General features: G+C 33.6%; 1 protein-coding gene across 9 annotated transcripts in view; it reads right to left on the bottom strand.

The window, feature by feature from the left end:
* The window catches only part of CEP290 (centrosomal protein 290), a 54,359-nt gene that overhangs the window by 25,031 nt on the left and 2,520 nt on the right, over positions 1 to 26,808 (bottom strand). For 7 of the 9 annotated variants that reach the window (XM_065629890.1, XM_065629901.1, XM_065629944.1 and 4 more), the window contains exons 3-29: positions 26,474 to 26,594; positions 26,056 to 26,133; positions 25,215 to 25,284; positions 24,969 to 25,015; positions 24,452 to 24,595; positions 24,186 to 24,239; positions 23,068 to 23,220; positions 21,990 to 22,172; positions 21,526 to 21,615; positions 21,329 to 21,451; positions 19,377 to 19,500; positions 18,664 to 18,836; positions 17,981 to 18,143; positions 17,222 to 17,322; positions 17,042 to 17,129; positions 16,450 to 16,562; positions 13,320 to 13,404; positions 11,773 to 11,915; positions 11,069 to 11,233; positions 9,869 to 10,018; positions 8,740 to 8,855; positions 6,756 to 6,858; positions 4,907 to 5,137; positions 4,206 to 4,379; positions 2,549 to 2,660; positions 1,564 to 1,769; positions 22 to 173 (exon numbers count right to left, since the gene is read on the bottom strand). In XM_065629890.1, coding sequence (XP_065485962.1) covers positions 22 to 173; positions 1,564 to 1,769; positions 2,549 to 2,660; positions 4,206 to 4,379; positions 4,907 to 5,137; positions 6,756 to 6,858; positions 8,740 to 8,855; positions 9,869 to 10,018; positions 11,069 to 11,233; positions 11,773 to 11,915; positions 13,320 to 13,404; positions 16,450 to 16,562; positions 17,042 to 17,129; positions 17,222 to 17,322; positions 17,981 to 18,143; positions 18,664 to 18,836; positions 19,377 to 19,500; positions 21,329 to 21,451; positions 21,526 to 21,615; positions 21,990 to 22,172; positions 23,068 to 23,220; positions 24,186 to 24,239; positions 24,452 to 24,595; positions 24,969 to 25,015; positions 25,215 to 25,284; positions 26,056 to 26,133; positions 26,474 to 26,575 — 3,443 coding nt within the window. In that variant the 5' untranslated portion in view covers positions 26,576 to 26,594. Of the gene's footprint in view, positions 1 to 21; positions 174 to 1,563; positions 1,770 to 2,548; positions 2,661 to 4,205; positions 4,380 to 4,906; positions 5,138 to 6,755; positions 6,859 to 8,739; positions 8,856 to 9,868; positions 10,019 to 11,068; positions 11,234 to 11,772; positions 11,916 to 13,319; positions 13,405 to 13,695; positions 13,780 to 16,449; positions 16,563 to 17,041; positions 17,130 to 17,221; positions 17,323 to 17,980; positions 18,144 to 18,663; positions 18,837 to 19,376; positions 19,501 to 21,328; positions 21,452 to 21,525; positions 21,616 to 21,989; positions 22,173 to 23,067; positions 23,221 to 24,185; positions 24,240 to 24,451; positions 24,596 to 24,968; positions 25,016 to 25,214; positions 25,285 to 26,055; positions 26,134 to 26,473; positions 26,595 to 26,808 lie in introns of those variants that run through there. The other 2 variants (XM_065629919.1, XM_065629951.1) reach the window with 2 other exon arrangements.

Raw genomic sequence — 26,808 nt, 5'->3', positions numbered from 1 at the left:
ATCTGTTACTTCAACACTTACTTTGATACTTCAATCTTGAGCTCCATCTCACGCTTCTCTAGGTCCATAATTTGTCGCCTATCTGCATCACTTACTGCCTTACTTACACTCTTTGAAAGTTCATCTCTTAATTCCTGCTCCACTTTTTGTGCCTCAAGGTTGATTTTGGTGAGCTTAAAAAAAAAAAAACAAAACCAGAAACAAACAAAATGGTATCCTAAGCACACAAATGTTCCCAATCCTGCAAAGAAAAAGCAGTGTCAAAAGTATCTTTTCCTTTTCAGTCATTACAAAACATTGTTCAGCTGTGTTCAAAAACCAATTTCCTTTCCTCTTTGCTTAAACATCTTTTTGTTTGCAGCATTGCATACACACAGGAACAGATACAAAGGTCGGCACAGAACAGGATTCTAAATCAAACACAATTTTTATGAATGAATTTTCTTAAAACTATTACCGCAATAGTTTGCTATTAAACTAAAATAAGAAAAAAAGAAAAAATAAACTCTGTAAACTATCTAGGAAATTAGCAGTCTTATATATTTATACTGTTTAGTATACCGGGATTGGTAACACAAATACAAGTCATAAGTGACAGACTCATAATAGTGTAGTTCTTTTGTTCTTTCTAAAAAGACCTTTCATAATTAATAATCCTGACACTGAAAAGCTTTACACAGTTTCAGTTAGTCCATGTCCCAAATTAATTCAAATCAAAACAGTGTAACAAATACTAGTAAAACAGTAGAGAAATGAGGAGTCCAGATAATTGCAAACTAAAATAGCTAGGCTGAAGACTAGCAAAGCACGAGGAGGGGGAATTGAATACAATCTATCAACATTCCTGCCAAAATAACTATTCTTTTTCTTCCCTTGTGTTTAAATTATAGGCCAGTACTGACACAAGAACAAATGTGTACAACTACCTATAAATAAATTTAGGCTGGAAATTATAATAAAGTCTCCTACAATTAAATAATTAATTTATGGAACAAACTTGAATTACGAATAGTGGGGACAAAAAAAATCTAACAAGATTTAAGACTGATATGACAGGAATACTGAAGACCATCAGCTTTAACAGCACATAATTTCTATTCCTGTATTATAGATACAGTTTGTGATGTGACAGAGGACATAGACAGTCTGTAACAGAATCATATAATTTGCAAAAGGGATGCAAAGGTCTAACATTTTTTGAATCATTGGTAATTAAGGGAAAATTAGCAGAAAAGGGATCATACGAATTAGGACACGAAAAAACAGGTCAAGAACAGACTTTTTTTCTAGCAGCCTGCTGAAAAACTAGCAAACTATCTGTCAAGATGCTCATCATGTGTTTTGTAGAGATTAACTAATATTTGAAACAAACTACCGACAAATTAGTTATATTTTTTACAAATGTCCTGTGCATGCAGAATTGCAGCTCCTAGAGACAGCTATATTTTGCACCACAAGCCTATTTGCCAGATGTGATACAAAACAGATTAATCCTTTTTGAAAAGCCCCAAAATATGCTTTTAAGGTGTGTTAGATTACGTTGTAAAGCCTCAACAGATTTACCTCAGCAAATTTTGTTTCCAATTCAAAATTACGTTCTTCTATTTGCTTTACAGTGTTCCTTAAATGTTCATACATTCGTTGCGAATGTTCTGCTCTCTGTCTTTCATTTAGTTCCTTCATTTCCAACATTGTGATTTTCTTAGAAATGGATGAAATTTCACTGTTGGTTATTGCTTTTGTGGCCTTGTCCATGGCATTGTCAGCCCCTACATGAAAAAATATTTAAATTAGGAAACATGCAAGCTGATTCAACTATGAAATTATTTGCACCATGAAACACAACACGAGATTTACTTTATCTCTGTCAGATAAACTTTATTGAAACATCTGTATTATTTTTTTAAACTGCAAGCATGGCTATACATGTTTGAAAGGTATCTAATTTGAATTAAATATTATTATTAATTATAAATGGGTATATTTGCATATATCTTTAATTCAGCTGAAAAATCTTCAGGAAATTTAATTTTAAAACTGCAAAAGAAATAGATGTAGGTGAGTTCTTCCTGAATAATGGGAATGTAAACTGTACACAAAGAAGCCCCAGCTGTCAAGAAAAAAATACTTTGTTACAGAGCATGAACCCAGGAAAAATAAATTTTCCTGAGAACATATGAAGTACTTTGACTGATAATCAAGTCAGAACATACTGCACTTTATTAAAAAATAAAAAAATCAGGTGACGTTACTTTACAAGTTTCAGCTTTTAAACCCTTGAGCCAGTAACCCAAGAAATATCAGGGTGGAACAGTTTCCAGAGGAAGACAGCCAAGTTGGTTTTGGTCAAACAGATAAATAAAATTAAACAAATACCAAGAAAAAAAATCACCAAAAAAATTTAAGACCATTAATGAAAGATGCAAAATAGTTTTGACTTTTTATTTTGTTCTTTAAGATACATCAATTTTAAAATGTTTTAAAATAGTACTTTTATACCGGACATATCATTTGATTTTTAATGTTGCAATATAATTTTTATACTTGCCCAGTTTAGTCATCTGTTCCCAAGCCTGTTCTACAGTGTGAAGTTTCTCTTTTGTGATCTCCAGTTCCTTATTCAATGAATTTATCTGTGTTTTCAATGATTCATTCTCACGCTGTATGACAAAATTTGCAACATAACAGCAAGCTATTTAACTGTAATGGACTTGATGTTCAGTACCTATAAAATCTTAGAAATTAACAGCTTTTACACACAAGCACAAGCCATAATCTACATATATGGCAACAGAAGAAGTGGTTTCCTCCTAAGCGTAAAAATGCTAGTCTTGGCTTTCTATGTTGTATCTTACCGTCAATTAGCATTACCGAGAATATTTATCATCAGTGACTGTGATTCCTAGAGTGTCTGGAATTAGATTCAGAAATCTACGTTTGTCATACCAAACAGCCCATTAATAGTGGGAAAGAAAGAAGCACTTCTGGAGGATTTTTCATCTCTCACAGGATATTTCATTTTGCACATAAACGCATGTTTGAGACAGATCATATGCTTCATTTAGCACTTTTAGGCAGCCAATATGATGCCGAACAGTAGTTTTGTACATGTTCCTTCACCCCTCCAAACAGAAACACGAATTTCCACATTAACCAGTAAAACAAATTGAATCCTTCATATACATTTTCAATTTCTAATATTCTAAACACATTTTTGTTGCTGTTGCTAAATGATTCTCTAGCTCTGTGAAATTGCAGAAATAGCCAATGCAAGTTTTCACACACAATTTCATAAAATAGAGAAGAAATCATTCATTCTTTAGCTAACACAAATGCAACTACCTGTTCCCAAGCAGACAAATTTAACAGTTCACTAAGTTTACCCACCACATGTATTTAACCCTTTGTCAACCACAGAAACCCAACAGACAAGAACAGGACACGACTTTTAATTACTGGTTACCACTTTCTTGGACTGTTATTTCTGACATGAAAGAAAAGTGTGTGGTGGTAACATATCTTTGAAGCCAGCTTCACAGTTCTACTTGAAAATAAAAGTTCAAATGAATAGTTACGTATTTGCAGGCTCTGTGACATTTTGCAAACATGTTGTGAACAATCTTTGGTTAGTTACTTTTTTATGGAAGTAAAATTCCAAATGTTTACTGCCTTTTGTAACTGAACATTTCATTCTTGTAAGTCAGGAATTAGTAAGAGCACTTACTTTGAGAGAAAGCTTTGAAAGTGTTTACACTCGTTCTGCTTTCCTTATGACCTCCTAAACTGAAGATGATACCAAATATTCCTTCTGACAGCCTCATTTTGGTAATCAAATAACTAAAAATACTTTGTGAGGGAACACACCCTTTTAACTTCAAAAGAAACAAAGAACAAAACCAAATAACCAAATCCACCAACACAATTACAAAAAATGCTTTTATATATGCCTACTGAAATAAAATCTGAGACTCTGTATGTGTTTCTTAATCTACTGAAAAATACCAGATAAGCAAATTAAAATTCAATAGCAACAGTAATATTGGCTCCAACATCTCATACCCAATATGAAGCTGTTATAACCAGTAGTTCTAGCATTGGGACTTAACGTTCTATCTTTTTATTAAGTGAGAACGAAAACCAATGCAGAATGAACCTATAAAGAGGTTTTTCTTACCCTTAGAGTTCAAACATAACGCAAACATTACCTCCATGTGTTCCATGTTTGTTGTCTGTTGGACGAGCAAGTTATCTTTTTGTAACATATCTCTGTATTTAGCAGTTAATGCATTATACTGCTTATTAGCCAGTTCTAGGTCAGACAATGGCACGCTACCATCCAACACTTTTTGCAGAGCTGCAATCTTAAAGCTAGCCATTTCCTATGAAAATAAGCAACACAATGGGTTACTAAGTTCTGCTAGATCTTTAAATATAAAAAAACCTCAATTGAAAAAGAATACCACTTAATATAACAATTTAGAACATGACACTCTTATTTCACTAAATTACTGTCCATCTTTTTGAATTGCTTGCAATAAACATTGACAGAATTTCTTTGGTATTCCAACTCTCTATTAATTTTATCAACAGTTGCCTCTCAGTCATAAGCCACTGTCAGAAACATGTTCTATAAAGATGGGTTAATACAGGCCCTAGCAACCTGCAAGGCCAAAAAGCAAGATTTGGTTTCATATGACATTTTCAATAAAAATAACTTGTTGAAGCAACTTCAGAAGGGGAAAACTGAGAGGTTTCATATTATGATGCTTATTTAAATACAAAGCATGTTTTGGCAAAGCATTTGGGTAATGCACTCAAAAAATTAGTACTGCGTCCATTTAAAAAAGTGTATTTATTGCCAAACTGTAAAAATAAAAAAGTGTACTAATACTACTGTAAACTATACCTTGAACCGTTGCAAGTTTCCAATCTTCCCTATAACTGCAGTCTCCATTTGTGTTATTTCACCCTTTAGTTTCTCATTTTCTTTCCTAAGATGCTGTTCCGTTTCAAGTAAAGTAGTATACTGCCTTGTTAGTGACTTTTCATTAACTTGTAAAACTGTTATTTTTCTATTATTTTCTGCAAGTACTTTTTTTGTTTCATCAGGATCCAGCTGAAGTGCACTGAGTAAATTCTGTAAAATATTTTTTAACAAGAACTTTGTAGAGAAATCTGGTAAAACTCAACTATGTAGACAAACTTTCCTGTACATTTTTAAATCTAGGTGTAAAAATACCATTGATCTGTCTGAAACAATTTCTTCTTGCTAATAAAACATATACACACACTCACCACATGCATAAGCATACAAAATTCTATTACAAGAAAATAAAAAAAAATAAATCTTCAAAATCATTAGGTTCTGAGGAACAGAAGCTAAATACATCTGACTGATTAACTGGAACTTTAGTTAATGCTGGCATTTTCAAATTTTAGAACAAAAATAATTCTCAATCTTCCCCCCTTTTACTAGAATCAAGATGTATTGGAACAATTTTCTAAACTAAATAGAATTCCTGTAATTCCTAACAAATACTAATAACATCCTACTTTGAGGGCCAAACCAGTACTTGTGTAGTAACCACAGGACATCTCCTCTGGAAACATGTGTGTTTGTGTGTATGTGGACCCATGTTTGCATGCATGCAGAAATCTGAGGTGCAGGAGCAAACAAGGGGAGAGGGAACTGCAGCGACTCAGGTTGCAGAAGTGAGGTGAGCTTTAGCTTTGCTGTCGCATACATCAGCTTGCCAAGGAGTCGGGGAGTAGAAATGGGAACTGTAATATCCCAGATTCCTATGAACCTAATGAAGACTGAGCACGCAGCTAGAAAAAACTTGTGAGTCTCAGAAGCCTGAACCCATGAAAAAATCTAGTTCCGTGACAACTGGCAAAGATTTGGCTTTTCTGATCAAGAAGCCTGTTTTTCTTAAATCAACCAGATTGAACAGCAACCATAAAATCAGAGACGTGAAACAGATAGCCAGCTTGAAAACTAGTATAAAAGCAACACGAAAACTTCTAACCGTGGGGGCAAAAAGAGTTGTAACGCAGCTCTCGTAACCAAGTTCAGCTTCAGAAGTTGCCCCTCTGTCCCTGCATCCTCTGTGCAGGTGTGAGTGCTTCCTCCCTGATAGACACCATGAGCACTCCAGCTAATGGACTTGCGGTAAAAGTACAACAAGCAGGGACCCAGACCTCAGGTGTGTGTATGTGACGTGCTGCGGTGATTTCTCACCACTGCATGGATCAGCAGACTGCAGGGAGGAACACGGGTACACGTAACTCCGCAGCATCTCCACATGCACACAGCACCCCAGAGTACGCCCAAAATGTGCTTGGGCACAGTGAACTTGCACTCTCAGGAAAGGGTGTGCGTGCTGGTAACCTGAAGGGGCTGGGGTGTGAATACAGCTGTGTGAATGTGGATGTGTGGGATGAGAAATATTGGGGATTAATTACTGAATGGTACTTAGGAGATTTTTAAGTCTATAGTAAGATTTTCTATGTGCCTTAATTTCATGATTTACCTTTCGTACTCTTGATACTAATTCCGAATGTACAGTTTACTGATTGCTAGTTATTTACATTCCACTAATAAATCAATAAACCACTTCCCTTCTCATTTGATTTGAATTAAGCAGTTTTTCCCTGCAACATTTCCACCATCTAGCGAATTACAGTACTGCATTAAAACTTCTGTTCTATGTATTAAAACCTTCTTGAAAAATGAAAGCAACACAATTACTTACAGAATATGCCTTTATTTTTGTAGCATCCTGTTCTTTTTGCTCTTCTAGCTTTTTCTTTTCCTTTTTCATATCTTCTGATTCTTTCTGCCAGCTTTCCTTTTGACTAAAACAGTAATTAAATATTTTCATTTAGAATGACGAAAGACTTCATGATTTCTAAAACTGTAACTAAAAAAGCAACCCTGACATACTGCAAACCAAGATACTTATTTTTAGTAATAAGGTAATTTGAAAAAGCTACTGGCCTTTCCTTTTTGAAGCAGACCAGGCCCAGTAGATTTCAGCAGGTATTCACAATTGTACCCAATGATTTAGCTGATACAATTTACAGCTAGAGAAAATGGCTTGGCAAATAATCAGTGACTTTTTCCACAACTGTTTCCCTAGTATGAAGCACTTGCATATTCATTGGCTAAGAGAGACAACCGGCAAGGAGAACAAGGCTTCTGCAGTTCCTGAGAGATGGAATACCTAAGCTGATTTTGAAGTATTTTTAATTAATCATACAGAACAATACAGTATCACAGGGAAAAAATTACTTGTTCATCCTCTGAGAACTCCCCACAGCATAGTGGTTGGGTTTTTCTTCAAAAGATATTGGTTCAAATTTCCCTCAGGAAGTGGACAGAATTAAATTTTGGTTTCCCACACCCAAATTCTGCATTAGAGGTCAGACAACTAAATAAAAGGCCAGGCAGTAGCTGTGACTAATTTTTTTTTCAATGGTTTTGCAATGCTTTCCTTCCATTACATTAATTTATTTCAGATGCATAAATGACATAATTTCCCACCCTAGTTTTTCTATTTCAGTGAAAAGCAAAAAAAAACCAAAAAAACACCACCCATAAAAAAATTCTGCTTTGCTTTGGCCCAAGCTACTCTCCTCTACCCACTTTTATTTATTTAGAAACAAAAAATACTACAAACTATTTATATATGTCTAATCAGAAAGTTCCTATAGACTGTATAGGATAGTTTAGGCTAGTTTAAACAAATAATTAAGGGTATTTCAGAAGCAGTATTTTCTCTTCAAAGATCCCTTAGTTTTTTCCATAATGCAAGATAATGGAGGAAAAGGAAAAACATGCTCTGAAAGTGAATCTTTATGAGATGCCAAGTCAAAGAATCTCCTCCCTTAACTTCAATCTACAACAGGTTTGGAGAAGGAGCCTTGAATCATCATCTTACCCCTCTTATTGGAGACACCTGATCTAGTAGTTAATGAGGCAGGACATTATAGCTTTTAATATTTTCAAAAAGCTATAGCTATAATGCCTCAAAGAGAGATAATGTTATCTGGGAAGTCTTAACTGATTCAAAGAACAAACAGAAGGTCCTAAAATATAAAACACCCTTATTCTAAAAGCTGTCCAGTGACTGTTAATTCCAATCCAAAGACAGAGAGGACACAACTAACAGCCTGTTAACTGAAGAAACCAAATTCCCATATTCATCCCTATGCTCCTAACAGATGAAAATCCTTTTTTTTTTTTTGACCATAAGAAGAATTGTACAGAAATTAGATTCAATGAAGCATATAAAGGAACTAGGAGTCTGAAAGAAAACCAACTATAAAGTCCTGACTATCTGATATTTTGAAACAGAGATCTCTGACTGTATTTGGATAACCACTTTCTTTCTTCCCCCCTCAGAAAAACTCTAGGACCCATCCTCGAAAGCAAAAGAAAATGACACTGAAGAGTTCATAATACCAGATTCTAATAAAATACAATATATCGGATGCAGAAACCACAATGCAATCCTCATAAAATATGCAATATGAAAAAAGTCCAGCAGAAAATGTTTTCTAAGAGTTTTCTGAATCTGTATAGGACTAAAGAAAATATATGGAGCCCATATCTAAGAGCAGCAGCATTTATGAGATTAACCAAAGAACTACTTTGACCCAGCAGCAAATCTTGTATTCAAAATTCTTAAACAATTAGATAGTTGAACTTTTGTAATTCAGAAAAGAGAATGATACCTTTGATATTCTTTATACAGCAAGCCTTGTTGATGACGAATTACTGAAAATTTTCGCTTGTAGTCCTCCACTGCGTCTTCTAATTGTTTAAGTAGCTGTTCTTTATTTTCCAGTTCCTAATGATTATTTTCCAAATAAAAATATTGAAGTGATTAATACAGGTTTTAAACATGAAAGGAGTAATCAAAATGCCAATTCTCCCTTGTGTTTTTCATGATAGATGCTGCTGTCACGAACTGTGGGAACTGCAGATATAAAATGTTTATTTTCTTAAGAAGCAGCAGATGATAAAAAGCCCAATAAACTTCGGCATCCATATGAATAGGTGTGAAATAGTGCATAATTTCACTGCGGATTACAGCCCTCAAAGTTCAAAACACCATGACGTGTTTGTTGCTAGTCCATAAAGAATACTAATTGAATGTCGAAATGGAAAGCAATGTTTTCTTCTCATGTTCCCAAATACTCTTCTACTTTATGATCATATACGGTTGAAAGATATTCTCTAATCAACAAAACTAAAGTGATCAAAGATAGAACAAAATAATTTAATAATAATAAAAAGGTAAGTTCTTTTTACTCCAATTCTCAAAGAGTCAATTCTTCACTATATGCTCGTCTGCTCTGCTTCCCATGGGAATCACCAGCCTTGGTTTCAATGTATTTAAGCTTCTTTTTACAAATGTTCACATATTTTTGATAAATAATGGAATGAAAATTCATATGGTAAATAGAGACCTTTGCTGTACAGAGAAAAATAAGATTGGCACTTGTGGACTCAGGTGTGGAATCTAGACAGCAGTAAGAGAGAATTTCTTAAAGAAAAAGTGCAACTGCAGAAATAGAAGGGTGGGCAAATACCCAAAAAAGTTCAGATTAAAACAAAATCTGAATTGTTGTCGAAAACTGAATTAAGTACTACCTTCTAGGTTTACAGCACAGCAAAATACTTAAAACTTTAAAAAAAAAAAAAAAGCAAACGTGAATAGCCTGAAGAGTTTAGTGAATGTCAGAACTTCAAAGTAATTTTGGAGAGTTCTCCCATGTTCATTCATGGAGTGGCACTAGATTTTGGAGGAATTAGCTATATGTTGCAAATATTCTTGTTATCAAGGAGTAAATCAGTTACCTGTATAAGACGTATTAAATATTCATTCAGAGAATTAATCATATTAACACTTGAAGGAGCCATTCCTTCAGGAAGATTCACTGTTTGGAAGACAATATTGGCACCTTCTGACTGACGTAATAAGCAAATTTCATTTGTCAGTTGTGCAATCTAAAGAAAAGAAACAAAAACGCGAAGAAGTAGCTCTGGCCATTCAATGAAAAAAAAATCACTAGTGGGAAATATATTGTTTTCTTGTGCTACATCAGTTGTTATTAACAACCTAAGTCACTGTCACTTATATTCTAACATATTCAAACTCTCTTTAAAGTAACCTTTTAAAAATGCTGTGATTCCATAAATCATTAAATGCATAAAATCTTAAGCCAAATTTATCAAATTACTCCAGCAATCAGGGCAGCTTCACATATCTAAGGATTCACCACAGTTTTATTACAAATTGTTTAAAACACACGGCATTTCTTTTCCTTCTAAAAATATTAAGTTTTGGACAGAATTATTGCAGTGGTTATTTGACGGTTTCTTCTAAACAAATCTTTGCCTTTTCATTTAACTTCTTAAAAGCTCTCTGGTTCTCTAACAGTACATAAAACACTATTCTAGTATATTAGCTACTGGCAAGTGTTTTTGCATCACCAAAGCTGTTCTAAAAGGCAAATTTAAACCTGGCTTCTTGTAAGATAACATTACATTCCTCATTCTGGCCCTGGGAGAAGCATTCCACAATCAGTTGTACAACTTAAAACAAGATAAAGGATTTTAGAGAACGATTTATCATTTTAGAACACTATTAGTAAATAACAAATGCAAGACTACTGGCTTTTTGAAGAAAGAAATCTGTGAGATTTTTTGGGCACAACTTTCCTCAAAAGATAGGCAAGCTTGGTGTTTAACATGATAGAATATTCCAAGGATAAAGTAACATTAAGAAGAGTAAGATCTGAACCTAAAATGGACAATTGTTAGATCCAATACATAAATTTGTATAATTACACTGTTCACATAAGATAAATTGAGTATCTTAGAGATTGTGTGGTTTTATTCTAAATTATCAGAATAGTCACATTTCCATAAATTTGTATAATTACACTGTTCACATAAGATAAATTGAGTATCTTAGAGATTGTGTGGTTTTATTCTAAATTATCAGAATAGTCACATTTCAAGTACGAAATAAATTGTATAAAATAAATCGCATACCTTTTCATTTGCATTTGCCAGCTGATTAGAGAAATTTGTTGCCTCCTCCTGAGCTTGTTTCAGTTCCTGTCTTAATTCTTCATTTCTTCCTGTAAGCTGGTCAACCTGAGCTTTCAAGTGCACACCAGCATCAAAGATTCCCTCTGAATTCTTTGACTCCATTGCCTAATGCAGTAAACATTTAATTAACAAAACAGAGAAAAAGTACAGAAAAGCTTTCTTTTTCCATAGTAAACTGGAGCCCTTAAGTTTAGACTACATGAAATTACCAAAAAAGTATGACATGTTAACATTTTAAAATCTACTTATCAGTTTCCTGATGGTATATTTGCCACAGACTGTGATTTAGAAGTTTAAATTTTCCTGTAAAAACACTGATTTTTTTTGGTAAAATATTTTAATAAAAAGAATTTTTCTTTAACATTTCCCACAGGTCCCATAGAGATAAAAGACATGCAAACAATTTTTTCCCTAAGCTTTATGACTGGGGCAATCCAGATGAAGATTTTTTTTTTTAAATTTTTATTGGCAATTTCTTGTTGCTCTATATTTTTAATTTGCATTTTTAAAGAGGTATCACACTAAGTACTCCTACTTGTAACTAAAGCTACTATTTAATTATACAATAACCCAATAATTGAGGAGGGAAAAAAAAAGCCTGTAAATCCTATAAAGCTAAATAATACTTTAGAAAGTAAGCTTACGTTAACTAAACGATCCAGACTAGGAATTGTTAAAGCTGTTTCTCCTCCGTTCACACTAGGATCCTCCTGCATTTCCTTGACAGCTTGCAATATTTCTTTCATTCCTTGTTCAAGTTGTTTATTCTCTTCTGATAGTTCTTTTACTATAATAAAAATTGTAAATGTGTCTAAAAGCACTAAAGAAAATGACTTAAGGTTTCCTAGGACGTTTCATCATAATACTTGTTGATTTGATATACAAAAAGAATGTTGATGTTATATACAGACAATAACCAATTAGGAAGCTAAAAGTAAAGCTGCTAGGAGCATCCAGAGAGTGTATTTTACTGGAGAAATACCAACAAAACAATAATGAAAAGTTTCATGGGAACACATTTGACTATATTGAACCTTCTGGCTTTCAACATTTCCTGCCACTTTTTTCACCTCTTTAGTAGCCTGCCTAGTCAGACACAAATCCAGAAATGTGCCTATCTTGGAAATGTTCGGGTATAACAACGAAGTATACAGGAATTGCCAGAATTCCTGCTGCAGACCAGGGGGGGAAAAAAAAAAAAAGAACATTTAAATTACTTGGCTGTAGTAAGGACTATCAAGACACAGAGTTTTCCTGCCACCATTAGTCTCTCAGTGGAAGTCCAGACTTTCCAGCACAGAACAAGAAGCCTGGAAACTTTAAAAAAAACCCCAAACCTGTCAGGACATTCTCTTAACAATATGGCTGTCCTGAATACTCAGGAGTGAACTGCAACATTTGAAGCAGTTTGAGCAGTTTCACCAAGCCTATTTTGAAAAGTAAACAAACAAACAAACAAACAAATCATAATTCACATTCTCTGAGAAAAAATTAAGATTCTTGTCTAGAGAAATTAGCATTATTTTTATTTCAGAGTTTGCAATCAGTGCACTTCAGCTCACACACATATATATACACATAAGCAGCAAGCGGGTTTGATTTCCCAACACTTCCTTGGAGTCAGAAAAGCACTACAATTACACAAGCAAATTGTATAATTGTCATAATTGGGATCACCCACAGACTTAAAGCCCTTATTAGGTCTGGTTCAGGAAGGAAAAACATAAGAGATTCTAGTTTAATGTAGTTAGTGGGAATAAACTATGTTTTATGTACTATTGCTAAGTTAAGTTTAAAATTAGCAACACTATATATGTATTTACACAACATACAAAGATATACACTAATATAAACACAAAATGTAAAAATAAGAAGTCATTAACGAGAATTTAAAGAAATTCCAATTTGATAAATGCCATTGACTTTCATTGTTTTGTGATCTTTGTGTTGACATCCAGACCAATTCACAACCACAATTTCCACTGTTAGAAGTATATCAGAATGATTGTATAATAGCTTTCTATGTACACATTCCATCATTGTGAAAGATACCAAAGTTAAGTGCATTTAAAACAGAATCTGTAAAGTCAGATATTTGTGGACACAAACACAGAAGCAGAACAACTAAATAAGCAAACTATCTGCAGGCACCTTATAATATTCATTAGTTTTAAAACAGGTTGCAACTCACATTTAGATTGAAATTTGGCTATTACAGTCCTGTTCTCCTCCAACTCTCTCTCTCTCACACTTAATTCATTTGCAAGATACTCATTCTAAAGAAAAGAACAAAAAAGACTCAAAAATTGTAATTTATGCATTTTAATATTATAATTTTCATTAAGAATCTATGGAATAAATGCTTTAAAATATTGCTAATACATATCTATTCAACAGTGAAATTACATAGTATGTGAACCAAAATCAGATGTTACACAGAAGGCAAAAACCAAAGAAATAGCGTCATCTTCACAGCAACAAAATTATAAGGAAAAAATTATTTAAACCATTAATAAACTTTATAGAAATATTTATCCTGCTTTGTTTTTTAAAAAACCTTCTACTACCTGCAGTGCCTGGCTTCTGCATCTTTCAAGATTTAATTCTGTATAACTATTTAGCATACTCTTGATGAACAAATCTTTGGATATCTGCTCATTCTAAAAAAAACCAAACATCGGTAAGTTATTAGTATAGGACTCTGTCTCCATTTATATACAAAAATATTTACATATTTCCATGACTTATCTTCCTCTGTATACACACACTTCTTTTCTACTTCAAATGCAATTATATAGGCATTATTCATTCCACAGCTGGCTAATACAGTATTTTAGGAGCAATCACAACAGCAAAGCCTAATCCTGTAGCATGGAAAAATTGTTGTATAATTGAAAAAAGCCTGATGTATACAGACTTGCATTTTCCATTGATCAATTACACAGCTCAATGGGCTCATCAAAAATGGCACCAGTTCCAAAATATTTCAGTTAAAGATAGGAAAGACCTATTTGCTTATGTTATACATTGTAACCATGATGTTTCTTCATCACATTCTTAGCTGGTTTCTCCCAGTCAAAAAATACATAGAGCCTAATTTTAGCAATCTACCTTTCTAGTCCCAGCCTTTTTCCAAATTTGGCGTATGCCTTCATGAAAATTTCCCAGTCCACATATGAATCTCCTGCTTGAAATGCAACTGCAACAGAGATGGATTCACTAGAAAAATTACACAATGTGTATCCCATATAACACTGTCTAGGGAAACATATTCTTGGGTCATGCAGCGGTTGGAACAACAGTGTTACACAGACCAAAAGTCTGTGAGACTCAGAAACATTGGCTGTCTCCATGCACCAAATGTAACTCTAGCAACCAAATCAATGTCCTCCACTATACGGAAAACTAACAGAGCATTTTAAGGTACCAATTTAGGAAGCTACCAGTGAATATTTTTTTACATGACTTATCATGTGAATAAAAGAAACCACAGCAAGCACCCTGAAATCAACCAATTCTTTCACTGATTTATAAAAAGTTTCCAAAAACCCTTTTGAGAACCTAAAATACATGATCATTTGAGATCATTTTAATGAATAATGGAATTTTTCCTTGGAAATAATTTTTTTCCTGAAGATATACATTATCTTCCTCAGTTGGCAGGGAAATGGATAAAAGGATAGAAGAACCAATTCAGGAACTTCTTCGATGTTTCCTGGATGGAAAAGCCTCTTTCATTCCAAAAGTCTAACTCTACACCATCTGTTCTCTCTGGAGGTAGGAAATGTCCTCTAGTCAAATAACGTCTGCATCTTTTAACAGAAATCTCATCTTCTGTCTTTCACACCAAAGGACTGATTCAGTTCCTACTTCATTCACCTAATGATTGTAAACTACCATTTGAATTTATCTGTATTTATTTAAAACAGTTTTAAAAAATAATCCTCAAACCATGTTGTTTAAAATACAGTCACAACAATTGGTTTGTACAAGATGCAAGGCTGTATGGGCTAATAAGAAAAGTGATGAGTACTTTGTTTACACAGATGTGTGTAAAGTCTTAGAATGAAAACTGTGCTCTCTTTATACCCATCTATGTATGTGTGCACGATTGTTGTGCAAACTTTTTCCACCAACAAAATTAAAGTATATGCCTACACTTTTCAACCCTATGTCAACAAATAAACTGCAAGTTAATAACTTGGCACTTTATTAGAAGAAAAAAATGCACCATTCTATTAGAACTACCCTATAGCTTTAATTAATAAAGATGAAAATCAACTAACACATCTTTATTATTTGCACTTATCTTTTCAATAATTGCAATAGATATAAACATACACACAGTATACTGGTGTCTCACCTGTGCTCTAAGAAGTGCTATTTCTCTCTTCAGTTGCTTTATGAGATTTTCAACAGGATCTACCTGACCTGAGTGTCCTGATTGTTCATTTTCAAGTCCACTTTCCAAAGTTTTCACTTGTGACAATTCTGTTAGGCATTTACTTCCTTCTCTGTCTTCTTGTGAGGTAGTTAAATCAGAAAACTTTACTTGTGAATAGCGTTGCTTATCCTTCAATGTCATTATTTGTGTTTCGTGCATTACTGGCTCTCCAAGATCAGATGTACAAGGAATCAGAGAGTTTTTGCTGAGAGACCATGCTGGGCAAAAACTTTCCTGACCTGTTTGGTCTGAATTAGAAATTATTGGCACTTGGTTGTGAAAAGATGGTTTGTTTCTGTAATTTTGGTTATTTACCTCTGAGGTCTGACACACTTGCTGATGAGCAGAAAATGAACCTGTATAGTCTGATTTTAAGTCCTTTGACATCTCTCTGTTGTTTGTATAACCTGTTATCTCTGATGTCTGTGTAAATTGTAGCTCTGATGATACAAAAAGCTCTTTTATACTAAGAGTTTCAGAATTGCAGTTGTCATTAATGAGCTGCCACTCTGTCACATGTTTTGAACCTAAATGAACTGAAGAAGCATTCCTATTTTTTTCCAAGTGATGTAAATGCTCAAGTATGCCAGTTCTTCTAGGTAGATCTCCCACAGCCTTCCTGTTTTCAGCTATATCTTTCTCTGACTTCAAAAGTCTAACTGGTGCTTCTCTATCTGCAATTGTGTTTCTCCCTTCCACGTTACACAAACTTCTAGCCTATATTCACAAAAAATATAGAATACTCATTAGTCTTCTAAAAACTTACAAATTATTATTTTTTTATTTTTTCAAAGCAGTTAATAAAAGCACCTAGAGAAATATTTGAACATTTACAAAATAACATTATTTTTATTATTAACCTACTTTATGAACCTACCTTTGCTTTTACTTCAGCAGTATCACGCCTGTTCAAGAAATCAAACTTCCTCTTATTCATTTCCTTCTCTTCAGTAAAGCTATCAGTTATCTGCACATCACCAGCATCCAATACTAATTGCAAGTAAATGTAAAAGTAATAAATGGTTATGAATTTTTAATTTGCCTCCAAGCAACGGAATATATTCCATTCAGTATATCTGAGTTCCAGTTTTCTACCTGCAAAGTAAGGAATTGTAAACCTTTCCATTTGAGCACATTATGCTTCCTGGGGTGGCACAGAATTGGAACTGTAAGATTTTTGAAACACATACATTATGTATATTTACTGGAAATCATGATGAGATCATACTGCATCTAAGAACTGCAAGCCAGTGACACAGTTCTCAGTGATGCATTACTACCCATCACGGGTCAAAAAGCTGCTGGGCTGTAAGACTATGGAAAAACAAACCCACGCACCTCTTCCTACATATTAAATGAAATGTATTTAGCCTTGTAATTCAAACAAATGATTAAATATAACATAGCTATATTAATAAGTATAGACAAGATGGTTTTGAAAGGAGAGTTTATAATTTTAAAAATCCCACCTATTGTTGCAACTCTTCTTCCTTTCTCCTGAGCCAACTTACGAATCTGTTTTTTCAGTTCAATTCTTTCCTCTTCTAGTCTTTCAATCTGCATATTATTATTCACAGATCAGTATTTCGGTTTGTTCAAATATATTTTTATTGTGTACGTCTTACACAAAAATAGGATTTATCACTTGCCTCTTGCAAAAGAATCTGGTTTTCAGCTCTATATTGCTGCTGCTTCAGTGCTTTGCTGTTTCTGAATTCATTTAAATCTATCATTGTCTTTGGCTCAAGACCTAAAACAAAGTATATGCTGTATAACTATTCATTAAGGAGAAACATTAATGTTAGTAATCACTAGAATGCAGTTAATTTAAATCAGAACATAACTAGTCAAGTAGAATTAAAAAAAAGTTGATAGCTGAATTTATGTATTTGTGTATATATACACACATCTTATTCTCCATGTAATAACACCAGAAGAAAGCATAATTTTACTTCAGTTATTCAAAAGACAAAATGCAATAAAATGCCAGCTAAAATTAACTATATTCATGTTTAGATGCTTCTATGTAAAAATAAGCCTGTCCAAAATTTTCTGTGTGTTTTTCAATCTAGCATTACAACTTCAGTATGTTATGGTTTCCAGATACCATATTATGAAATTAATTAGGCAGTGTAGACTCAAAGAGGAATCAAAACAAAAAAAGCACTATAAAACCTATTCTCCTACTTTCTTCAAAGCAACCTGTAGGCCAACTTTAGTCATGTACATTCAAGTTTAGTCATGTACATTCATGCACTTTATCCTAACTCACTAAAACTACTCGCAAATATTAGCAGAATATACAAAATTATTTCCCAGTAGTTATTTGGTATAGTAATAGATTTCCATGATATGTTATTTCAATTCTTACACAACAAATAACTGAAAATATAAGGGATATAGCATACCTAAGCGCTCTCTGAGTTCTTCGTTTTCATCAAGAAAATCATTTATTTTAAGTTCAAGTTTATTGACTTCCTTAATTAAGGTTTCAATCTCATGATCTCGTATTTTGATTTGCTTTTTTAAATCTGTTATTTCAGCAACAGCCTCTTCCAAACCGTATATTCCCTGTAAAAACCCAAATGGGAAGTAAAAACAAAACAACCAACAGAAGATGTATGAAAGTAAATTATGAATCTGTCTTTCATCATTACACAGATAAGAAAAAATAGTTTTCAACTTGTATCACTCTTCTGCACTATGCTTAATGAAAAAAGTTACTGAATAAAAAGCAGATCCTACAAATCTGTCTTTTGACTACAGAGAAATCTCTGCATATTTCAAAACCGAGTCCCCTTACTACATGACCCTTTGAAGAATCATTATCTTAAGTGTTCAATTACTGTTCAATGGACTTCAAAAGCACATATGAATATGTTAAAATTGACAACTTCTAAAAATTGTTAAGCATGGCTAACAAATTGCATGCAGTGACCACTAAATGCTATTATGAAAGCAAAGGAAAAAAATAGCATCAAAAGTCACTGATTTCATTTCTAACTAGAACACAGTCAATAAAAAATGGAAGGATAAAATGATCTCCTAAAAATATGATTAAATACTCTGTCCAGTCTGACAAATTGTTTACCTGTTCATAGTCTCTCATTCGTTTCAAAGCCTCAACAAGCTCTTTGTCCTTTTCTCTAGCATCCGCTTCTGCTAATTCTGCCGATTTCTCAGCCTCCTTAGTTCTCTCTTCTAGCATTTTTAACTTTTCTTGCATAACCCCAATACGATTCTGCTGAGCAAGAGATGAGTGACCTGGAAAGAAAAACCTTGATCCACTTACCATTCAACTAAGAATTCTTGCTATTAGCCACTCACCAAGAAAAAAATACTTCAGATTATGTTATAAAGGAGACCTTAATTTTCCACTCTTTTTAAGTAATTGCAAAAGACTATATATGAGAGCTTTCTTTTTTCCTAACCGTTCATTCAAATAATATTTGTAAGAAGTTAGTGCACGTAAGGGACATCAGAATTTATTTTGAATTGTATGCTGCTACTTGCTTGCAATTCTTGATAGAACTGAAACCTTATACATTATGCTCTAACCTTTACAGGCCGGGTATAGTTTTATTAGGCACTGTATTACCTGTAAAACCCACTGAAGTACTATGAATAAATTTTAACTCTTCACTAATGTTTAATAAACAGAAATGAACGAAAATAAATAGATACTAATGTTACTCAAATACTGCAAATATTTTTTCTGTATTTCTAGAGAATAAAGAATGCACAGTATATTTGTGTTTTCTTATTTTCCTTTCCATAGATATTAAAATAAAATTGTCATGTTACCTTTATCTTTTTGGAGATCATTTTTTAATTCTTCAATAATAAAAGCATTTTGTTCCATTTCTTTGGTGTACTGTTCAACTTGTTCAGTAAGCAATCTTATCTGAGCATCTCTCTCTTGCACACCCTACACACACAAAAAAAGAAACTCCATTAATTAATTCTTCTTTACTGACAGGCAAGCTACCAGTACACAACATCACACAGCAAATGAAGAAATTAAAAGTAGCTAACACAAAACAATTCATAGAACATCAAATATACTGTACTTACAACATAGAGTTCAGATATTATCTAGAAGTTGGGTATTTTAAGGCAAAGCAGGAAAAATAAAAGAAAGAGTAAAAACAAAGTATTCAAATACACACACAAAAATAAAAGCAGTATTTCAGTATATCAGTTTTAAACGGAACATTTCTCTAAGAGCACGATGAAAAGTTTCAGATGATACAGGTTTCTTACAGCTTTGTCATAAACAATTGATAGTGGCAGCCAAAAGATCCAAGTTCAAGACTGGGAGGACTAACAATCCATCATACATGACACCTGTATTGCAGACTGCCTTTCAGCAAGTCATCCAACTTTTAAAAATTCATATCACACCTTGTTTTGCATGCATATACATCCCTAAGTACACACAAACTGTGGAAGTGACTTCTATCTATATTAGACTATTTCTGTGCTTATATATGAAATTTAGAAATATCACAGAGCTTAATGTTAATTTTTCTGTGATGAAAAAAAGAAGAGGAAAAATATAAAAAAAGAGACTTGGAAAAAGGTTACAGAAAGTAATTATAAACCAAAAACCTCAAGAGTTGCCACTCTTACTTTATAACGATGTTATGAAAAACAAAAGCTCTGGCCTTCTTAAGAGGACAAATATAAATCCATTTCAAATCTAAAGGCAAAGAGCTTAGAAAAGTTGTAAGGAGCTAAACATAACCCTTAAGAATGCAAACATACATTGACACATAACAAGCTCAGTCTATTTTGAGTTAAAGCACAGTGCAGTAACTTGATTTAATTTTTAAGCGTCTGCTTTAAAAATACGTTTATTTCCACAAAACTGTTCAAAATGTCATGCTAATGACAGTCATCCAAACAAGCAACCTCTACAGCCATCTAGTCAGCTAAAACCAGACTTTGCAACTGTTTATCAAAGTCACTTTCAGCTGCCTTCCTCTTCTGATCATTACAGGCTGATTTGTGCTTAAGGTTTGTTTTCTCCTGAGAAGGCCTCTGTTCCTGATTTTGGAAGACTGCATAAATGTATCTCACCACACTGCTCAGTCTACAAGGGCCCAACATGTAACACAAATGTCATGATACATTTATTTAAAAAACTTGAAGCAGAGCAGGAAATCATCCTGGTATCATACAGTATGCTTTCCATAATGTATATTTCAGAATTCCTAATGGGCAGCATTATTTATTTATCCTTTTTACGTTTTGTGAGTAAGTGGGGAAATTCAAAATCATAAAAAACTATGTAATTTTGCATGAATATGAGAGAGACTCAAATTTAGCTAGCTCTATCATGGGCTGAACCACAGGTGAGACAAAGGAACACAGAAAATTAAACACTATGTAAGACTCTGCCTTGACTAACAAATTTAGAGGACAAATATTTAGCTATAATGCAAAAACTTTAAATTACAGATGCTTAGATGTTAAAGCAATCACTCTATTAATAGTTAGAAAAGGTAAATATGAAAGTAACCAAACCAACTACCAAGAGCTCAGCTCATTTATACAGCAAGAGAAGTTTTCTTTGTGCGCCGTCTATTAAGCTCACTTGGCAGTGGAATGAATCAACCTGTCTCATAATTCTCAAACATAAGTAATACATATTCTGGTATCTGCAAACTATGAAAGACTAAATAATTATTTGGTCACTAGCATATTTAGTGAATGGTAATTTCTATGCATGTAATTTCTCACATAGACTGTACCTGCTGAAGGGCCAGTATATTGTTTCTGTCTACATCAAGCTGGGCCATTTTCATTTTCTCTTTCAAGTTAATCAACATTTGCTGATACTCCAGGAGTTCATCATCTTTTGAAGCTAAGATTTTCTGAAAAGAAGATAAAATGCCATCAGAACACTTAAAATAATTCCTAAAAAGAATAAAAAATTATTAAAAAGTACCTTCCATTCTTCAACTTTTGCATTTACAGCTGCCATGAGTGGATCGTCTTCCTCAGTTTTTGCTTTCAGCTGATCTGAAAGGTCCTGAACCTAGAAATGTGATTTGGATGAACATCATATCACAAAAATATTTTGCTTAATCAGCGTATATGTACAAACACAGTACATTAAGTATATACAATTTAACAGATTAGCATTATAGCAGCAAGGGAAGGTGATGACTCTTATGAACAGAGTATGACTAACATTTTGTATAGAAAAATTTTGTAATCTGCAGTCAAGTTTTAAAATTTGCCCCAAATTTAAAGATCATACTACTTTTAGAGAGCTATTTCAGTAGAGCACGTGTTTAACATTAACATAAAGATATGTTAAATGTTTTTTTTTTAATTTAACAAAAAAAAATGAAAATACAGTATAAACCACAGAAAAATACATTCAATAATATCAGAGTCAGTTCCTACTTGAAATTTGTACTGTTCTTTCTCTTTTCTTAACTGATCCATAACACTATCAGATTGTTGCACAATTAGTTTCATTTTGTTGTATTCATCAGTCATCTTCTCCATTTCTTGCACTGATTCCTCAAGATTCTTCCTCATTTCTTGGTTTTGAATGTCTAACTTTTCATTGGCTTCAGTCAAATTCTGCAAAATTAAAGAAAAAGCTATTTTTTAAAAGTGCACATCTTACTACCTAAAGCACTAATTGATAGCTACCTTAAATGTAAGACTTAAAAGTCTTACATGAAATTTGCACAAAAGAGAGTATTACACCTCTAGATCATCAATTTCAACAAATCTGAACAGCAAATAAGACACATCTCCAGTTGCCAGTAACTTCATTACTTATGTCAGATTCACAGATGCAGAGAATATGCATGTCCTGGTTTCAGCTGGGACAGAGTTAATTTTCTTTCTAGTAGCTGGATAGTGCTGTGGTTTGGATTTAATATGAGAAGAACATTGATAATACACTGATGTCTTGGTTGTTGCTGGGTAGTCAAGGACTTTGTGGCTTCCCATGCTCTACCAGGTGCACAAGAAGCTGGGAGGGAGAAAAGTCAGGACAGATGAGTCAAGCTGGCAAAAGGGGTGTTCCCATCCATATGATGTCATGCTCCGTATATGAACTGGAGTTGGTTGGGGGGCAAATACTGCTGCTTGGGAACCTGCAGGCTATTAGTGTCACTGGTGGTGAGCAATTGCATCGTGCATCATTTGTTTTGTATATTCTGTCATTATTATCATTACTTCTTCCTTTGCTGTCCTATTAAACTGTTCTTATTGCAACCCACGAGGGTTTTTTTCCCTTTTGATTCTCTCCCCCATCCCACTTTGGGAGGGTGGTGGGGGAGGTGAGCGAGCAGCTGCGTTGTCCTAGTTGCCAGCTGGTGTTAAACCACACCAACACATCACAGAACCCAACTGTATTCCAAATTCCCTTACTCCACATGACTTGATCAAGAAATTGGCATAGCTTTGTGAAAAACACTATCGTGCATAACAGTCTAACAAATATTCAACAATGTGCAGATTTTACCTGAATTTCATCCAAATACTGGACAAGTTCAAAGTTCTTTTTGGACAGCTGTGATCTGTAATCAGAATCCTCTCCTCTTCGTAACAGAATTGTGTCTTTTTGAGAATCTATTTGCTTCTGATAGTCAACTACATCCTGACGCAACTGTTCATTCTGCACAGAAAGGAATCCAAACTTAAATCTGGTTTGAAGAGTTCAAGACAAAGTTGTTGCTTTCCTAGCAAGCTAACACAAAGAACTAAGACAAAACCCATTCAATTTCCTACAGTCTGCTTTTAAAGAACTTAGAAGCCTCACCTTTTTCTTTATGCGTTTTTTCTTCGGATTAAAAAGGAGAGAACAAGACCAAGAGAACAAAGCATGAAAAATATTAGAAATTATCTGTGCTTTAGGAAGACTAAATAGGAATCAACAGAGAGACAAAATAAAATAGAGTTTTCTGTGTACCTGTGCATGCATGTAAATACATACACACACACATGTAAAAGGGTATTTTGAGGGGCGATTCTCAAGGTTTCCAGCCAGGACATTATTTTAACTTTTGCTGTCTGTTTTATTCTCTCAGATGCCAAGACTACAGGTACTAAATGCTCTAAAACATGAATTTTTTCTAAAAGCAGCTGGAAACAAAGTTTCCAGGGAATGACTAAAAAAACCAATTCTAATAATGAAGAATGTTAACTCCTTTTGCATTTATTGTTATATTAACTTTTGACTTCTTATCATTTTATTTTAACCAATAAGATGATCTTAGCAAAAGCAGCAAGCATAAGCTGAATCTTGTCTAATATCAAGCAAATCTATTTGTCAATAGTATTTAAGAAAAATACTAACAATTCAAAACACAAAATCCAGACAAAATTAATGCACAGTAGGACTATGTAAATTCAAATGTAGACATCTCCTGACCTCAATTAACTAAGTTCCATCAGAGCAGATGTGTGATATATTTGCTAAATGTGATTAAAATTACATACTGTTTGTACAAGTAACCAGGATATGTTCTAAACCAGAATTAAACGTCATGCCACGCCAAAGATTATAAATACAGAAAGCAGATAATATATCTATAAATAAAGTTAAAAATAGAGTAAATCAGCAAAAAATTCTTTACTAACCTCTCTCCTTAATTTGATATTTTCATTTTCAGCATCTTCATTTCGAAGAGCAAGCTAGAACAACATGGAAAACCTTTATATGTATCACTAACACGACAAACTACAAAAATAAAGAACTCCAGAAACAAAACAGAAAATGAAAGGACAGTGGTCCTATTTCATTAAGTGGTGGTGGTGTTGGTTTTTTTTTATTCCAGAGGCTCTTTCAGAACATCAACTTTTCAAAAGATGTGTCAGAAGAGATGTCAAGCTTAAGTCTGTCTTACCTGTTCATTCACTTTCTTCTCTTTTTCCAATTCTTTTTCTATATCTGTTAACTGCCTCTCTTTTTGTTCTAATTGTTTTTCCAGTCGGCGAATCTCATCACGCAAAAACCGAGTATCACGACCACCAGCGGATCTTTGTGCCATCTTAGGAGCATTAAAATAACATTATAAATACAGTACAGTTATTCAAAAATGGAAAGAACTAAAAAAACAAAGGAGATGCTAAGACTAACGTTCCTAATGTTCAGGAAAAGCAACAGGAAGGGCTCACTAGCTTCTTTCAACAAAACACAGAAATCTCTAAAAATAAATGGGATTTATTCAAGTATGGAAAAATTCAGTGTACATACAGCTCTTTGCAAACCCGAGGCTCGTGAATATTCAAAAGCTAATAAAAAGAATAAGCGAAAATCTAGGGCTACTACATCTCTTTACTAGATTAAAATACTAGTCTAAAAAATCTCATAAAACCAACACCAAACAGCACTCTATAAACTAACAACATTTTAAAACATACCTCTAATTCATGTTGAAGTTTCATCATCTTTGTTTTAAATTGATTTTCTGTTAAAATAGAACAGATACAGTGAATTACCTAACAATGTAAAAAATACATAAAAGAACGATAGTCTTAGTCTTTAAATATTTGGCTTCACTGAAGCAATTGACTTCAGCATATTTTATTCAGTTCCCTAAACTTGAAAAAACGCTAAAAAATACATTTAACAAATCATTTAGAAACAGCATAAAAAGGCTTGCTTACCACATTTGGCTTGCTCTTCCCCAGCTTTTTCAACTTCTTCTAGTGCCAGCTCTACCTCTTGAGCTTTCATCTTGGAAAAAAGAAGTATAGTAATTAAAGAAGAAATATTTACTATTAAAATAAATTAAAAGATTATTCCATAGACCTCATGTTTAAAATGATACATACATTTACAAAAGAACATTGATTTTCTCTCTTTAAACAAATGAAACCACTCCCATTGTTCCCTGTGCTGGAAATTAAGATGATCAGATTGTTGAAATATCTTCTTCAACAATTTATTCTACAAGGCTACCTAAACATTCAAAAGTATACTGCTGAGAATTAAAAATGGTTAAAAAGTTGTTCTAAAATCAATGTGCTAAACTTTGCTGCTGGTATTTCTTGCTGTCCGTACATTTACCACTAAATACAAGAAAGTATGAAAGATTTATAGTATTGGCTTTAGGATGGTGGTGTTTTTTTCATTCATGGTGACATTTTTATTTACTCTAAAACATAAACTACCATGTAAACTTCTATTAAAGTTAAAATCATCACCAGTGACTTAAAACATCTAACCAATTTTTGAGATATTTCTTGCATTTTCCATCTATAAAACTAAGGTTCCTTAACTATATAACTATGTTAGCCCTATTCACTTTCCATTGCTACATGCCATAATCCCAACAGCTATGAGCAGACACTCTGGTGCAAGCACACATTTATCATATAAGTGCTCTTAGGAGTAAGCATGTGTGTTTAATAGAGGAAAAAAAAAAAGAGAGTAATGATGCTTTTTTTCAACAAAAACTAAACAAATGCATCTGCAGAGTTGTAGAAAGTAAGGATTAATACAAACCTTCATTAGCGACTGAGTAATTTTAAAAAGGTGTATCAGTTTTTCTGGAGTTTCAGTTTTTAAGTCTTTCCCATCAACCTAAGAAAAGAGACAACAGTGGTTTTATACAAATAATGAAATTCACAAAACAGGATCATAGAATAGTCCGGGTTGGAAGGGACCTTCAAAGGTCCAACACCCCTGCAATGAACAGGGACATCTTCAACTAGATCAGGTTGCTCAGAGCCCCGTCCAGCCTGGCACTGAATGTTACCAGGGATGGGGCATCTCTCACCTCTCTGGGCAACATATGCCAGTGTTTTACCACCCTCATTGTAAAAAATTTCTTCCTCATGTCATTTATGCATGTGAGGGACCAGAGATAGTTTAGGGAAGAATGCGTAACAAAACCCTTATGTTCTGTTTTCCCCTGGAATACCTTGGACACGGTTTCCAGCAATCTGTCCGCTAGATCCTCTTCATGAGGCAGAGCATCTGGATCAACTTTCATAAGCTTCTTCCAATCTAAAATGGGTGCCATATTGAATTTGTAGTTTTTTCTGGAACAAAGATTAAAATAACAATTATCAGACATTATTGGTGCCATTCAATTTTATGTCAAATTATTTAAAGCAAGTTGCCCACTGAACCACAGAAGATGATTCTAACAATTGTATCGATTTTGTAACACTGATTAACATAGTGCTCACATTTTCACCTACTCCAAACAAGGAGACTATAGTTAAACCATTAAGTAAAAAATTACATCATGCA

This window comes from Caloenas nicobarica, chromosome 1, assembly GCF_036013445.1.
Source record: "Caloenas nicobarica isolate bCalNic1 chromosome 1, bCalNic1.hap1, whole genome shotgun sequence".
Classification (NCBI taxonomy): Eukaryota; Metazoa; Chordata; class Aves; order Columbiformes; family Columbidae; genus Caloenas; species Caloenas nicobarica.
The sequence above is the reverse complement of the archived record's forward strand: the minus strand, read 5'-3'. Positions and strand labels throughout refer to the sequence as shown.